Source organism: Chrysochloris asiatica, unplaced genomic scaffold, assembly GCF_000296735.1.
Source record: "Chrysochloris asiatica unplaced genomic scaffold, ChrAsi1.0 scaffold00016, whole genome shotgun sequence".
In the NCBI taxonomy this organism is placed as follows: Eukaryota; Metazoa; Chordata; class Mammalia; order Afrosoricida; family Chrysochloridae; genus Chrysochloris; species Chrysochloris asiatica.
This window is the reverse complement of record NW_006408534.1, coordinates 13,383,111-13,400,718: the sequence shown is the minus strand read 5'-3', so window position 1 is coordinate 13,400,718 and position 17,608 is coordinate 13,383,111. Positions and strand designations below refer to the sequence as shown.

Below are 17,608 nucleotides of genomic sequence, written 5' to 3'. Positions count from 1 at the left end.
CATGTTAGGATGGATGGGTAAGCCAGCTCCTCATCAATGGATAGAAGGCTAAACATGGCATTTCCTCAGAATGTGGTAGGAGTTCAGAGTCTAGAACCTGGAAGTAGCCTGGGCTGGAGTTGGAGGCCTGAGTTCAAACCCTGGTTCAGTCTCTGACTGGCCATGTGATTGTGTATTGATCATTTCCAATCTGTGGATGTCAGTGCCTATATCTGTCCATGCTTGGGGGATGCAGTGAAGCAGTGGCCATGGAAAAGTTCTGACACTGTAGATTAAAATTATACCAGTAACCCAGGTACTGACCACCACCTCCTGCCCCCGCACCTCTGCCATCCCAGACTTTGTCTCAGGTCAAACTCTCTGCAGATGTATCATCTGCCCAAGAGGTTCAGGAACCCAAAGGCCTCTAAGATCTCTTCTAGCCCAAATGAAGTGCAGCTGTCACTTGTACTAGTGAGCTTTTTGTCATTGGGAAAAGAGCCAGGCCTGTGTGGGGGGCTCCAGGTGGGCTGAATGGTGCTGAGAGGTTTTACGTACCCATCTACGAGCACAAGGCGAGTCCTTCCTAGGCCCTCTGCAGGGTATTGTCCCTGGACCTGCCTGACTGCCCAGGGAGGCACCCAACCTCCTAGGAAGTGGGAGGGGAAGCTCAGTGAGACGGACCAGTGTCTCACACTAAGTCTCTCTAGGTGACATTGCAATCCACTACTGGTAGTGCAACGATTAAGTACTCAGTTGTCAATTGAAAGTTGGCAGTTCAAACTCACCCAGTGGCTCCGTAAGAGAAAAAAACCTGGCAATTGGCACCCGTCAAGATTACAGCCTAGAATACCCTATGGGGACAGTTCTACTCTGTCAGATGGGGTCACTGTGAGCTGAAATCCACTTGGTAGCAGCCAGCAACAACAGTAAGGTAGCCCAGGCAAACCCAGATTTTGACACCAAGGTAGTGATTTTGAGCTCCGCAAGACTTTCGCTTTGTTTACCCAGAATTCCCTGAGAAAAGATCTTTTAATAAAGGACCCAAGGCCTAACTCAGTGCACAACTACTACTTATGGCTAAATGGACACAAACCAGGTGTAAGAACTTTTATTCATTAGACATTCACCACAAAATTTTCTCTCATTCATGGAAATTTCTTTCTGGTAATGAAGTCAAAAGGGGCAAAGATGGATATGTCCCAGGAACCTTTGCACAACTGCTCCTGAGGGAGAAAGGAGGCACAACTGCTCCTGAGGGAGAAAGGAGGCTCGAGGGGAGCTGGTCCACCATGTTCCCAGAGTCGCCTGGAGGGTGGCGTGGGGATGAAAGAAGTACAGGCATGGTTCTGAGGACATCATCCAAGTGGAACATCTGGGGATGTTGTGATTAGAAAAGTTGTGGGGGCAGCTGTTGTCTGTGTGGCAGATTCTAAGGAGAAGTTTGTGTAATGTACAGCTGCACATGAGGAATACACATGTATATCCTTGGATAAAGATGACAAGGTGAGCACATGCATTTAAGGTTGCTTCCTCCTGAAACCCACTAAAACTAAAGCACAAAAACAGAGAACCTGAGAGGAAACAACAGCTACACAGTTCTAAAAATGGAAACAGTGACTGAGTGGTCACTGATCCAGCAGACATGAGAAAGCGGGATGCTGAGCCAGCAGTGGGAAAGTCAGAAGTCAGCCTGACTTACATCTCAGAATCCTTTAAAGGCTCTGGAACTAGAAGTACCTGGTATTGCTGGAAATAGGGGTCAGCTAAAAAGAGGATTGCTTGAAAGTACATTCTAGATCTCTCCCCACTCATTGTTGGGGGATTGTCCTTCCTCAGTCCTGACAGAAGATTGTCTTGGAGAGAATGACAGGATTTTCTGCCCTGGGGGACATCAGACACAGACAGGAACTGATCATTAAGTGAATCTATGCTCATTCAACTCTAGGACCCCACCAGCCCTCTTTCACAACTTTGCTCTAGAATACTGGCAGCCTGAGGTGAATTACCTCCTACTCTAGGGAATACTCAAGAATACTCAGCTCACCCTTCAACTAATAAACCCCATCCATGGATTCAGAGCTTTGGTTGATAGATTTTAGCAACCATCCTCCACTCTTAATTATGAATGACAATGACCAGATGGACAAGGAAGACTTTTTACATACATGAATGAGCAAAATCCAAACAAGCAGGAGGAAAAAGTACTTTGAAGAAAATATCAAAGAAGATATCACATCCAGGATAAAGTGAGGGATAGTATAAAAAAGAAAGAATCAGAGAACAATAATCAGAAAATTTCAATCATGATAGCAGAAAACGAAAAGCTAGCAGAAATGAAAAACTAAAGTTGAAGAAGTATCCCAGAGAGAAAAGCAAAAAGATAAAGATGATAAAAAGGAAAGGAGAAATGAAGAGTAAAGGACCAGTCCTGCGTGGACAATATTAAGATATCAGAGTTCCAGAAAGAGAGAAAAGAAAAGAGAAGGAAGACAATTATCAAGAAAGAATCCAAGGAAAGTCCCAGAATTTTCCTTGAAGGACATGAGTTTCCAGACTGAATGGATCCACTGCATGCCCATTATACAGAAAACAGACCCACACCAAGGCGTACCACTGGAAATTTTAGAACACTGAGATCAAAGAGGGAAAATGTCTACAAGTTTCCAGATAAGGAGGGGAAAATGTTACACACAAAAAGATCCAGAAATAAAGCCTTTGAACTTCACAACAACATGCAATAGAGTGATATTGTTTTGAGTCAGTTCCGAGCCATAGCAATCCTGTATAGGGTTTTCAAGAAGCAGTTGGTGAGCTTGAACCGCTGACCTTGTGGTTTAAACCAACTTTGCAGTCCAGTGCATTAGCCCACAGTGCCACACCAGGACTCCAATAGAGTGATGCTAGAATATAATTCACTTCCAGCTAAACGCTTCATTTTCCCTTGCACCCTTTTCCATGAAACTACTGGAGGATGTGCTCCACCAAAACAAGGGGAATAACGCAAGAGAAGACAGAAAATGGAAAATCTGAAAGAAGGATGATTGTGGAAGGAAATTCCAGACAGCAACCTGATTAAAGTAGGTTAGAAGTTTCCAGGAGAAATGTCAATAAGAAAACGAAATGCATAGAAAACGTCTTCCTTTTGAATAACCTTTGAAGGATTTGTAGACAATTGGGAGAGGTTTGATGTTGACTTAGTGATAAGTACATAGAAAACTGAGCAAAACAACTCTTACACCCAGAACCCCACCCCAACACACACACACACACACACACACACACACACACACACACAAATGCCCAGAAAGAAAAAAGTTACCATAGTTTCTGAAACCCTTCAGCTTTGAAGAGCATACACACTCATAGTAATATTGAATAGTGATCTAACTGAAATCAGATGAAGTTACAACATAAGTACATTAGGAGGATGAGATGGATGGAGAGGAAAGGACTAATCATGTCTGTTGCTGCTGCTCTAAATGACTGTTGGAGTCAATTCTGACTCATGACGACCTCATATGTTACAGAGGAGAAATGCTGCAGTGACTTATGATCGCCAAATCATCTCCAGGGGGAAATGAAAGACTGAAATATGATGATGTACCAATGCAAGTGTGGTCTTTATAGATCTGGAGGCAAATACCCAAAGAATCAACTGAGAGCTGAAAATGGTTACCTCTAAGTTGTTGGGGTGGGGGGCGCACAACTACCAACAGAAAGTTTGGTGGATCAAAGAAAAGCCTGGTGATCTTCTTGCCTAAACATGACAGCTAAGACAACCCTATGAAGCATTTCGACTCTGTATCACATAGGGTCTCCCTGAGTTGAAACCAACTCAGCAGCAAGTAATTTGGTTTTTGGTTAGAGATAGAGAGATGGGAACAGCTCGTGTAGAACAACTTGACTCTTTGTATGCAAGCATGATTTTGATTTAAAAAAGAAGAAGAAGAATAAATACTCCTATCTTGTCTACTCTCATCTTGGTGACTTCTTCAGAGGCTGAAAAAATATCAGGACTTTTCATTGCTTATCAGCCTTGGGGGTGGGTTCTCTGCAAACCTTTCTAAACAGTTAGGCTCTTGCCTATAATCAGGGCTCAAAACCATTCAGAAAGATAGAAACTAAGATGGGGGGCAGGTGTGTGGGGTGTACCCTTTTGTTGTTTGATGATGTATGCAGGAAACTGTGAGCATTGCAATAAAACAAACTACGATAGGATGAAGGTAAAGATAATGTTCACCCATGTAAACTAACACATAATTCACAATAAAAACATTAAAAAAAAAACAAAAAAAACAAAAAACTTAAGATGGGGCTGACACCTTAGGAGGCATTCCTGGAGTGAGTGCCTTTTTACACCTAGGGCAGGTTTCTAAACCTCTCTGGACTTATACAAAGTGGCTGTTGGGAGTAAATGTAGTAAGAACTAGGCTTTGCAAAGACAATCTGCAGGCAGGAAAGCCAGAAGAGGAGGTGGGAAAGAGGCAGAACAGGACACTCTCAGACCATTCGATGTGTCTCCAGGCTCTGCTGCCTGGCCTTCCGGGGTGGACTCAAGACAGCTCTGGACTCAGAAAGAAGAAACCTGGGTCACACCATGCCACACTCATCCATGTTTATATAAAGCAACATAATTATTTACAAGAACAGAAACATTGAGCTAATTCACATTAAAATATACCAAAAAGAACAGCAGACAGAAAGAAAACAGAGACTTCTGAGAAGAAAGGGGCACCATGTCCCAGCCCAGCAGAACATCCTCATCAGAAGACTTCTCCTCACTGCCTTAAGCTCAGGCCACTCCTGTGTGCTCTCAGCAACAAGCAAACCCTTCCCAATATTAATAAATCCATTTAATCCACAAGTTAAGAAAACAGAGTTTTCTTCCCAGACCACTCAGGTCCCTGGGCCAAATTATATCAGCTCCCTGGGGTCCAGTTCTCAAAGTCTTTTCCAAAGAAGTGTTCTGGGCAGGGTGAGTCACACAGTTCTGTCCTTGGGGCCACAGAGAAGAGAGGGACACCCAGATCCCACCTCCTTGCAAGTCCCTTCTTGCTCATTTCAGGAACAAGCGTTCTGCTTCACCAAGGATTGGAAAAATGTGGAGGAAACCTTCTATAGTAGATCTGAGGTCCCAAAAACTGGTCTGAGGACCAGTGATGGTCAGTGACAACATTCTTCACAACCGATGACAAAGGAAGAAAATAAGCACAACAAAGGGGTGGGCATGGAAAAGACTATCTTTGCTTCTAGGATTATGTCTTTTTTCTACTTTTTGTTCTAAAAGTAACATTTTTTAAAAAATGAAATGACAGTGATTGTACATAGTATTTTTGTTCAATGTCTTTACTTGTCAAAATTAAAAGTTGGCATCTCTAGTACCGCCTCAAAAAAATTGTTTTTGGAAATTTTATTGGACTGTGAAATTCCAAAGTCCAGGACATACTATGATAGATGACACAAAAAAAGAATAATAAGATAAGGGTTAGGAACACAAACTTCAGTGGTGAGGTGGTCTTTGGGCTATTAAGTGCCTTCCAGTAAGTTCCAACTCATAGCGACCCTGTATAGGTTCCAGTAAGTGACTGGTGGGTTTGAACTGCCATCCTTGCATTTCAAACCGACCTTGCAATCCAGTGCTTATCCTACAGCGCTGCTGTTATTGTTAAGAGCCGTTGATTTGGTTCCGACTCCTAGTGGCCCTGTATAGATTTCTGAGGAGTAGCTGGGGAATTTGAACCAATGACCTTGCAATTCAAACCAACCTTAAGGTTGAGTGCTTATCCTATGGTGCCACACCAGGACTGCTTTCAAGGAGTGTTGTTGTTAAGTTGTTGTTAAGTGCCGTCGAGTTGGTTCCGACCCATAGCGACCCTGTACAGGGTTTCCAAGGGTGTAAATCTTTATGGGAGTAGAATGCCTCATCTTTCTCCCGCGGAGCAGCTGGTAGTTTCGAACCGCTGACCTTAAGGTTCGCAGCCCAATTCGTAACCACTACGCTACCAGAGCTTAGAGGGTTATTTTTATCTTTATTTTTCTGTATTTTCCCACAATGAACTGGTTTTTATGTATATAACAGAATAAGATAAAGGCCACTTAGCAAGAAAATGTAAAGAAAGTAAAATTAAAGCCATACTGATTTAAAAAAAGATCTGCTTCTGTTCACACCCATTTTTCTCGGGACAAGTTCTCAAGTGTCTGGTGCTTTAGAAATGGCCCCAGTTCTAGACTCAGCTCCTTCACACTCACTGCCCTATAATACGGCTGCAGGGGGTCAACAGCTGTGTGCTACCATAGGTGAGCCCACAACCCCCAGACTGCCAATCACCTAGGTTATTTTCAGGAGGGTCTCAAGGTTTTTCTCCAGCTTTGCTGTGTCCTACACCCACTCCCACCTGCTCCCTGAAATGAGAGAGATTGGTGAGTGGGGAACATTAAGAATGGTGCAAGGCATCAAGGATCAATCCTACCCCCTCTGTATACAGGATTGATAGGGACGGCAACTTAGACATATAGCCCTAAAAGCACACATAAAGGCATGAGGTGATTGACTTACAAGTTTTGAAGAGGCAGTTTAGTTTCAGAATGTGCAGTGAAGGGTAGAATCCCCACTGAATAGTTTTTGTCTAGACAGGTCTGGCGAAAGGAGATGGGGACAAGATTCTTACAATTCAATAGTGAATAATTGTTATCATGACTAATTGCGATTGTCACAACTGTAAAGGTAGAAGTTTTGTGACAAAAAGGAGGGAGTAGTTAAAATTACATTCCAGAAACAGAGGACCCTAGGACTATTAAAGGAGAAGAGCGTGAGTGGAATGTGGGACACTATCCAGAGAAGCAGTGACACCAGAGATGGAGGCAGAGATGATGATGTGGAGAGATAGATCAGCTGAGGACTCCAGACTCATGGAAAGAGAAAGGCTGTGTGCTAGCAGCCAGCAGGCAGGATTGCAGAATGTGCCCTTGGGTTGTTTAAGTGATTATATATTCCTGAGTGGTTTTGTGTACATACTCCCCCCACTCACCCCCCCAAAAAAAATCAGAGGGAATAGAAGCAAATACTATTGAATGATGATGCATGGAGGGGATTGTAATCATTGCAATGAAACGAAATATGATAGGATGAGTGTGAAAAAGATGTTCTTCCATGTAAACTATCACTCAATTCACAATAAAAAATGTAAAAAAAAAAAAAAAAATGGTGTAAGGACGATGCTGTGCTTACCCATCTGATTCCCTAGCTGAGTCCCCAATACACCACAGGTGTACACACTGTTTTTCAGGCCAAGAGACCAACACTTGGAGGGCAGATGTGACATATGTGGGATGGGTCAGAGGTGGGACTAGACCCCAGCTCTCCTGTTCCTTTGGTGCTGAGAACATAGCCCCAAGTCCTGATGGGACAGGCTATTTGTGAACTAAGATGATTCAGTCTCTGTAGAATGCTGGGCCACAGGGATCACCCAACTACTTCCACACTACCCTTGGCCAATCCCTGATGGGAAGTGTAGCCCCTGACTTCCAGTTCCTCACCATAGGGCCCTGAGCAAGTCACTTCCTTCTCTGGGCTTTAGGGTCCAATCAGTGAAACCAGGCTAGGGAGTAGCTGATGGGGACTTGATTGGGTAGTGCCCAAGTTTCATCCCAGTTTAGCATTCAGAAGTGCTGACACTGATGTTGACAGTGCGTACCATCCTGGGTGTTATGTCAAGTCTGTTCCGACTCATACCAACCCTGTATAGGTTTTCTGAGGAGCAGAGTGGTGAGTTTGAACTGACGATCTTATGGTTTCCAGTCAAGTGTTGATCCTACCACGCCAACACCAAAAGTCCAAGTACACATAATATGAACTTAGAAATAGAAATACACCCTTGTGTGGTCCTCTAACATTAACTATGGTATTTGTCATTAGAAACCTGTAAGTCATAAGAAAGTTATTTAGAAAATTTCTGAACTTACACATAAAAATATGAAGCATATGAAGTATGTAAAGAACTTAAACAACTTTTAAGTTCACATTGACCTTGATCTTGCATGCAGTGATAGAAGAAAGCATAATGGAAAGAACTCTCTAATCTCTAACCTTGAAGAGAAGATACATCATCTGGCTATTATCTAACCCTGAAGAAAAGACATAACATACTAGCCTTTGATGTCACACTGGCCCTTGTTATGTATAGCCAAGGTGACAAATCCACATACAAACCCTACATTTCTGCTCACTCAATGAGGGAAGGCAGAGATGGAACTGAGATTCTGTCCACTGCCACCAACTTTGAGCCCCATCTACAAGGGACCTCTGCCAAGCTCAAGCCTTCTTCCTAAGACTTCTCATTAAAGGTAAAAGCCCAGAGTCTAAAGATTTGTATTTTAACCATTGAAGTAACATTGTCATTGTTAATTGTTAATTTCTGATTCTCTGATTCGAACTGAATGTCTTACTTATGTGACTTATCATGTTATTGTTGATAAGTGCCATCGAGTCAGTTCTGACTTATAGTGACCCTGTATAGGGTTTTCAAGGCTTTAAAACTTTGTGGGAGCAAAAGGCCTCATCTTTATCCCATGGAGTGGCTGGTGGGCTCAAACCACCAAATTTGTGGTTAGTAGTCCAGTACTTATCCCATGCTTAATGAATGTATGCATGGCAAACTCGAGTAGCTCACTAATTTTCCAAGTTAGCACCCTACCAGTGCTATCTCACTGGGCTGCCCCTCATTCCAGGTCCTTTAGTGGGGAGTTTAGGTCTGAGAGGAGACCAGACACTCTGTGTATACATGTTTGAGCACATGTGTGTGCACTGTGTGTGGATGTGTGGCTGTGGGGGTAGGGGGGAAGTAGGAGGGCTCTGGTGTAGGCATGTGCTCCAACCGTTTCATATCTCCAGGGAGTCCCCCTTTCCACTACCCAGTTTCTCCAGCTACCCTTCACCCCACCATCACATACACACTCCTTCTCCTTCTTTTGCCTTCTCTGTTTCTGCCTCTGTTCCAAGCCCCAGCTTTGTGTTCTTCTCTTTTTCTGTCTCTGCATTCCTACAAGACCTGCCATCTAGGAGGGGCCACACAGCCATTTGGTGAAAGAACCCCTTCCTCATTTCTGCCTCATGAGCCCCCTGGCCCCAGTGGTCTTCCAAGAGATGCTCACAGCCCCCAGAGCCCATCTCATTCCAGACAGAAAGGAAGGCGGGCTCTCACTGCATAATGACAAAGTCAGACCATGATTCTGCTGAGATCTGAATGAAAAGTAGGGGAGCCTGACTCTGCTGTGATTTGTTACCCTGACATTGCCTCTCTCTGCAGTGCACAATTTTTAATTAAAATCTCAGGAGTGATTTGGGAGTCCTTTTAATGTGATCCTCTGGGCTCTTTCAGGCTGTCCTGGGAGAAGGGCAAGGCCTCTTCTTAAGCTCCACAACAGGGACAAAGCTCAAAGATTTGTCCCTAAAGGATGGATAGGGAAAGGAGAGGGTGCTCGACAAATACTACAGGTCAGGGTCAAGAGTGCAGGGAAACACCCAAGCACCTCCACCACTCCACCCACTAAGTCACACAGGCCCAAGAAATGGCTTGTGCAGAACTTGCCTACAGTCATGGCAGGGTGTATGTGTGTGCCCTGGTTATATGGGATTATGGGGAAAGGGAGCCTGGGAGTTCAACTCAAGTGCCTGTTCTTGTTTAACAGGAATTTCTACCTCAGGAAAGATTGTCTAAACTGAAAGGAGATTTGAAAAAAGGGGAGCAAGAAAAGAAAGGCAGCGTCCTTTATTCCACAGTCACCCCGGAAGACAGAAGAAGGCAGGTTATAAGAACAGGCCCAGGGCTTCATGTCTTGCTCGGAGGGAAGACACTGAAGAAGGTCTGAGCCCTTCCAGGGACTGAGTCCATAGTCCTAAGCCACTGTGGACCCTGAGCAGAATATGGAAGGCTGAGGAGGGGCTGGCATGTGTCATGAAGGAGCAGCACCCTGACTTACCCAAAGCCCCAGTGGTCCTGTGGGGGAATCCCCACCTTCCCACTTGCCATAGTAGTGGGGAGAGAGGAAGAAAGCAGAAGGAGATGCAGGGACCACTGGGGTGAAGGGTCAAGTGAACCTGCCAAGCTGAGGCTCAAAGAGAATCCCAGGCAGGCCTGGGAGGATGCATCAGCAGGACCAGCCAACCTCTAGCTGAGTCCTGACCTCACCCCTTCCAGCAAGGAGACCCCCTCCCCAGTACTGAGCCCCTCTCACCTGAGCAGCAGTAAGAGTTATCACACCTGTCCTGCCTCCTGAGATTGATACAAGGATGGAGACCAGGTGCATGTGGACGGTGTTTGGCAGCTGTGACAGCCAGCCCCCTGTCTGGAGGTGCAAGAGTCCCCTAGGGTGAGTCTGCCAGATGACCCACCCAATGGCACTGAAAGCCACGCTTCCCCTCACTGCCTCATTCACTCCCCTCCTCATTCACCTTGTGCCCTCCACATTCCCACTCGCAGCCCACCCTGCCTCCTGGTCTCACCCTCAGGGCTGGCAGAGAGCTGACCTGGTCCATGGTCAGCGTGGCCTCCTTGTAGTACTTCCCCGGGGGGCAGAGCTTCAGAAAGGTGTCATGGATGCTGAGAAGAGATGGGCATGATGAGACCAGTACATCCCCCAGCCCTGATGGCCTTTCTTTGGGGAAGGGAGACTCAGGAGTTGACTGATACTCAAAAAAGTGTAAATGATTCCACAATCATCCCCGAAGCTCTAGGGTGGCCAGCACTGGGCTAGATCCCCCACTGGGGCAGTGCAGAAGTGGCCCAGGGGTAAGGAAAGACACAGGGATGTGCTGGGTCTAGAACACACCCCCCAGCATCAGTCACAGGGTGTCAGAGCACTCAGTTCGTCTCTGTCACAGAGCAAGAAACCACTAGAGGCATCTGGAGCCAAATGACCGTCTTGGGCCCTCTGCCCAGCCACCCTCATCCCAGAGAAGAAAAGAGGCTGCAGGTGGGTGTGGCAGAGCTAGGATTAGAACCAAACAAACCACACAGCCACCCACGCCCCCTTGGAAGCAAACTGAGAAATCTTTCTAATTGTTCCTATAATCATGTCTCTGTCTGCAGAGCCCCACCCTGAGTCTAGGGGATAGTACTTGTAAGTGACAGCACTTGTCTGAGAGGACAAGGGTGGGAGGGAACTCTGCCAGAGGTCAAGAGGAAACGAGCCCTCAGTTTCTGTCCCTCCACACCCACCCTGGACACAGGTTCCCATCCACCTGCAGGCTCTGTTAAACCAGTGGACAAAACAGCCAGTGGAGAAGAGCGAATGGCCTAAGACCCAGACACTTGGTCCTCTGCTGCCATGGTGGGGCTGTGTGATCTTGGGCAACTCACTTCACATCTCTGAGCCTTAGTTTCATCATCCAGAAAGAGGGTGATTATGTCACCTCTTGGAAGACTGTGACGGAGTTCACCTAACTGTGAAGGGCCTTGTATGTATGTGTGTATGTGTGTGCCGGCACATGGGCTGTGTGTGTGGTGGGAGGCTGGTTACAAGCACAGTCTCTGGTGTCAGACAGACCTACATTCAAATCCTGACTCTGCCACTTAGTAGCTCTGAGATCATGAGCATAAATACTAAAACCAGAGGAGCTTCAGTCTCTTCATCTTTACAATGGAGGTAATAATCTCCTTTCCCAAATTAATGAGGATTAAATGAAAGGAAGGGGTTGTATCAAATGTCAGCTTGTGCCTGGCATGTAAGAGTGTTTGTATTATACCTGCCCTTGGAGGAGACCCCCAAGCCTTCCCATCTCCCTGTGTCCCTCTCCTAAACCCCACATGCCATTGTGACCTCTGTCTAGAACTTAGACTTCGACACCCCTAGGTGGAGGCCTTCTCCCCTGCTATTGCCATCTGGTCATTCATGATCTAATATTACCTCTTTCTCTTCCCCCCTGCCCTATCCCTCTCCCTTCTCCAGTCAAGTAAGTTTCTAATCTCAGCTGAGTGCTAGGAGGCAGGCAATCTCAGTGAACTAATTCATACACAGGAGTGAGTGACTAACAATCTCTCCTGGGACACTCACAGGATATTAGAATACTAAAATTGGAGGCTTGTTAACCAAAATCACCTCTGATTGATGAGGTTTAGGGACCCAGGACTAAAGGAGGAATTTGGAAGGTGTTTTCTTGAAACTTTTTATTGTATTTGGGTGAAAGTTTCAGAGTAAATTAGTTTTCTAGTCAACAGTTCATACACAGTTTGTTTCATTACACTGACTGCGACCCCCACAATGGAACAGCACTCTCCAAAACTTCTTTGGAGGGTGATTCTATGGTTGGAGATTTGGAGGTAGATTTGTCCCTCCCATCAAGGCCCAACACCAGGGAAACTCAGAACCACATTCTACTTCCCACCTAGCCATTTATCTCTTTACAGCTCATGGATACAAAACGTGCTTTAGATCCCAGCCTTAGGGGACTGGAAAGAAAATAAGCTCATTCATTATTTGATTTGCCTACTGCCCTACCCAGACCCCTGCTCTGTTCCCTGCAAGGTTGGTCTCTACAGACCTGCCTCCCTGGCTCCTCTCCCTCTGGCTTCTAGGGGACGAGAGGTGATGAGAGAGGTAGCATGATTTCCCTTCACCCCTCGCAGCCTCAGTACCTGCCGGCAGAGTCTGTGTCCTGCCTGTCAAACAGTGGTTTCCACGGCTCTTAACTGGGCACCTCAAAACTAACCATTTGCTATGTGTATCATCACCCAAGAAGTCTACTTCAGGAAGGTTGTTGTTAGTGTTAGTTCTGGCTCATGATGACCCCTGTGTGCACAGTAAATCTGCCACATGGTGGTTTCAAGGCTGTGACCTTTTGAAAGTGGATTGCCAGGCCTTTCTTCCAAGGTGCTTGTGAGTGGATTCAAACTGCTAACCTTTTGCTAGTAGTCAAGGACTTGACCACTTGTAGGCAGCCTACTTCAGGATTTGTTGTTGTTGTTAAGTGCTGTTGTGTCAGTTCTGACTCATAGTGACCCTGTATAGGGTTTGAACCAGGAATGACTGGTAGGTTTGCACCATGACCCTTTGATTAGCAGTCCAGTGCTTATCCGACAGCACCACACCAGGAGTCCTTTAGGACTAGGAATCAGGAATAACTAGTCCCTGGGTGCCTCAACATTCCTCAAGGTTTTCCTCAGTCTCTGTGAATAATTCCTTCAGTAGAAAGTATCTTCAAAGATCCCAGATGCACATGCCACAGACTTTCCTGCTGGGACAATGACGGATGCAGAGCCAGGCAGACTCAATTAAATCTTGATCCCTCTACCACTGTGTGGCGTGAGGCAGTTGTTTGGCCTCTCTGAGTAGGCAGATCTCAGTTCAGGTCCTAACTCTGTCCCATGGGCCTGTGCTGATTCTTGAGAAGGTCCTGACATGATTCAGGGGTAGCATCATGACTATGTTGGCCTTGGTAGGGGCACTGAACTGTCACTAGAGACACACCTCTTGAGTCAGTCTGTGAAAGAATGAAAACCAGGCCGTGGAAGGGATGTGGGGTTTGGGAGTCATTGCCCTAAGAAGATATGAGAGGGAAACTTCAGGGCAGAAAGGAGGCAAGGAAAGCATCATTGATGGAGTGTCCAGAGGCATGCCAATAGGCAGGGTGCATTGGGCCTGCTCTGCTCCAGCCAGAGGGGTATTTTATCAATGGCATTGTTAGAAATATTGGTGTCAGGTGATCATAAAAAAAGACTAACTTTTAATGTTGTTGTTGTTAAGTGCCATCAAATTGATTCTGACCCATAATGACCCCATATAGGGTTTCTTAGGAGCAGCTGATGAGCTTGAACCACCGACCTTGCAGTTCGAATGGCTTTGCAGTCTGGCACATTAACACACAGCACCACACCGGTACTCCAACTTTTAATGGGTTTTCTTAATTTAAAAAAGTTCTCTAAGACAACACACCTCTTGGCCTGTACTCAGGTGGGCCCTCCTGTGGTGGAACACTGGACATGCCCACTATGTGCTGTAACTCTCACCAACAGTTTACAAGTCACCTGTCCTATAGCCTGGCAGGGAAGAGCCCATTGTCTCCATGTTGCAGATAAGAAAATTGAGGTTCTGGAGGTAAAATAACCTGCCCAAAGCACACAGTGATAGGTGTTAAAGCGGGAGCTCAGAGGAGGAAGATGTTGGCAGGACTGCCAGGGGGAAAAAAAGGAACCTCCCCCTCCAAGTGCCATGCCACCCCCTCTTCTCATGTGCTGGATCACCTAAACACATTACTGCCTGTATAAACTCCTTGTGGATAAACTGTAGTTGCATAAACTGAAGCCCAGAGGGGCCAAGATGCATGCAGCTGAGAAGAGGTGGGAAAGGGGGTTGAACCCTAAACCAGGCTCTCCCAATTGTGTTGCCCATCTCCAAAGGGTCCATGCCCCTGCCCCAGGTGAAAGCCCCTCTGGACAGACTTCTGGAGAGGGGTGCTGTAGGGCTTCATGCCTTCTCAGGCTGCTGAGTGGCTGGCTGCCCACAGATGAATCGTAGCTGCATCTCGGCTGCCACAAGATGTTCTCCTCCTCCAAATATGGATCAGCCAGCTCTAAATGGAACTCTGAATTAATCACTAATGGACTCAAAAGTCAAAGCCATTTGAAAAACTCACACATTCAGCCTGCCAGACTATGGCTTGCTTCCTCACCTAGCCCAGGGGGGAAGGGCCATTGCAGCTCAGAGGCCCGAGTTGGGGAGCAGAACAGCTCCCCTGTAACCTCTCTGCAGGACCTCGTGGGCCTCAGTTTCCACCTTCCCCTGCTCCCTCCAGCTCAGGCATGATGTGACTCCAGGTTTCTAGGCCACTCTCTGACATCACCTGCTTACTTTTGAGAGCTTCTAAGTACTGGCCATGTCCTAACTCTCTGATATGAACTTGATCATTCAGTTGTCAAGTCTTCCTAACTTAACCTAACAACTAGGTGAGGTTATGCTCATATGACACTGTTTGACAAGTATGCAAACTGAGGCTCAGCAAGAGTAAAAAACTAACCCACAGTCTCACACAGCTAGTATGTATGAGGCAGAGCTGAGCCTCAAACCCAGGCAGCTGGATTCCAGAAACAATCCTGAAACCACTCCATCTGGAAAGGACAGCAGGGTTAAAGGCCAGGCAGGGTCATGGAGCCTGTAAAGTGCTAGGAGTCCTGAGGGGGAAAAGGGGAAAGAGTGGCCTCGTTCCTGGTCAGCCTGAACAGGGGGTAGGAACAAAGCTCAGGCCCCTAAACCCTAAGACAGGGCCAGGAGTAATCTGTGAGCAACACAGTATAGTCCAAAGAATTAGTCAGAGTGACCACGCACTAGCCATAGAGGTCTGGACTGGAGCCAGTCTGTGCCCTGGCCAGGAAGCACAAATGTCCTTCCAAGCGGCAAGGCCCAGAAGCAGGGTTTACAGCCACAGTGAAGAAAAGCACCCCAGCAAGGACTCTTCAGCTCAGAGGAGACATCTGGGAAGATGTGCTTCTGGGGAAGCTGACCTAGAGCTTAGACCAAAAGGGATCTTAGTGTTTGAGAGGCCAAACAGAGGTGAAAGCAAATGATCAGAGCTGGAAACTCAGAGTTGCAAACCCTTTCTATGAGACCTGAACCAAGGCAGCCCTGGATAGGGAAAGAACTGACCCTAAGAATCTGCCCATGTGGTCTGGTCTTCCCAGCATATGTTATCTGCCAATCAGGTGACCAGGCCTTTATACCCTTATACAAGTCACAGATAAGAAGGTGGGAAGGTGTTACACCAGGACACAGCCACCCCGCCCCCTCAAAGATTACCTCTATCAGTCTCTTGGACACTTCTCTTTTCAACTAGCAAAATCCTTCCAACTGGACTGTCATCCATCCTGACTGTTTGTCACCTTCATAGGAAAATCACAACACATTGTCAGAAGCCACAAAGGAAAATCATTCACAAGTGACCGGGATTTAGTCTGGTCCAGCTCAGCGTCAGCAGCCATGACGGCTGCTTTGTTCCCTGAACATCACACACCACCTGCTCCCTGGGCATCTGCCAGTGCAGTTGAGCATCCATGTCAAAGACTGCTGGGCCACAGGTCACCCAATCTGCCCCTCGACTGCACAGACAGCACTCACTTTAATGCTATGATCTGCCATCCCAGGCCTCTCCAAGAAGCTACCTGTATTTGTGTGTGTGCGTCATTCTAGAGATATTCTCTGTGTGTTTTTATGTATGCATATCCCTTTATTTTATATAAACAATAGCATCAGTATAAAACACATTACCATTGAATCTGTCTTGACTCAGCAATCCTGAGGAGTGGCTGGTAGGTTCAAACCATTGACCTTGTGGTTAATAGCCAAGAATTTAACCACTGCGCCACCATGGCTCCTTAGTCTGTATTGTTGTTCTTGTGTGCCATTGAATTGCTTCTGACTCATAGCAACCCTGAATAGGTTCAGTTTCTGACAGCAGTGAGTTTGAACTGCCAACCTTGTCATTAGCAGTTCATTGTTTATCCTACAGTGCCATCTTGTATACATTGGCCCAATTTCCCAAAGTAATAGGTTTAAATTTTATTTTAAAAACTTTACAATTAAAATTGCTGTTGTTAAGTGCCATTAAGGCAGTTCCAACTCATAGCAACCTTGTATAGGTTTTCCTAGGAGCAGCTGGTGTGTTTGAACTGCTGGTCCTGTGGTTGAAGTCCAGTGCTGAGCCTACAGTGCCACACCAGGAGTCTACAATTAAAATGACCTATACTCAATTCTCTATTGAAGAAGACTTGGTGGTGTACTGGGCTACATGCTAGACAAAGTTGATAGTTCAAGTTCACCAGCCGCTCTGAGGGAGAAAGATGAGGCTGTCTGCTCCTCTAAGCCTCAGAAACTTTGTTGTTGTGAAGTGACATTGAGTCGATTCTGACCCATAGCGACCCTGTATAGGGTTTCCAAGAAGCAGCTGGTGAGCTTGAACTGCCGACCGTGAAGTTCAAATGGCTTTGCAGTCTGGTGCATTAACCCACAGTGCCACACCAGGAGTAAGAAACTTTAGGGGAGCGGTTATACACTACCCTATGCGGTATAGTTGGAATAGACTCCATGTTGTGGGTTATTGGTTTTAGTTTCTCATTGAGCCTGACCCAAGTCATAGTATTTTCAATCACCTCATACGCATATGAAAGCTTGACAATGAGTAAGGAAACTAAAGAATTCATGCATTTGAATTATGGTGTTGGTGAAGAATATTAAAAGTATTATGGGCTTCCGGAAAAAGATGGTGGATCGGGTGGAAGTGTAGTGACGAGCTCAGCTGAGAACAACACAGACTACAGGACCAAGAAGGCTCAGGGAATGGTCCCAGTACTCTGAACCACATATAAAGGAATATTTAGAAGGTTGGAAGACTTACAGCTGGGGAGTTTGTGGCAGAAGCAAGAAATCCATTGCTTCCTGGTTCAGGATGCTCAGCTGCTCCAGGAGCCGCCATTTTGTGTGTGGCCAAGCAGGGAAAGGATCAGAGCAGCCGCGGACGCCTGACAGAGCCACAGAGATAGAGGTGTGGACATTCTTTTTTTTTCTTTTTTTTGGTATCTTTTCGTTGGTCCCTTGCTGTCTGCGTACCTCCATTCTGGTGACTATAGGGGTGCCTGAGCTG

The 17,608-nt window shown here is 46.1% G+C and overlaps 1 protein-coding gene across 1 annotated transcript in view; it reads right to left on the bottom strand.

The window, feature by feature from the left end:
• CIB4 (calcium and integrin binding family member 4) overlaps window positions 1-17,608 on the bottom strand; it is a 110,086-nt gene that overhangs the window by 77,755 nt on the left and 14,723 nt on the right. Inside the window, exon 3 of the mRNA XM_006835214.1 lies at window positions 10,484-10,580. Within this exon, the coding sequence (XP_006835277.1) occupies window positions 10,484-10,580 (97 nt within the window). The remainder of the gene's footprint in view (window positions 1-10,483; window positions 10,581-17,608) is intronic.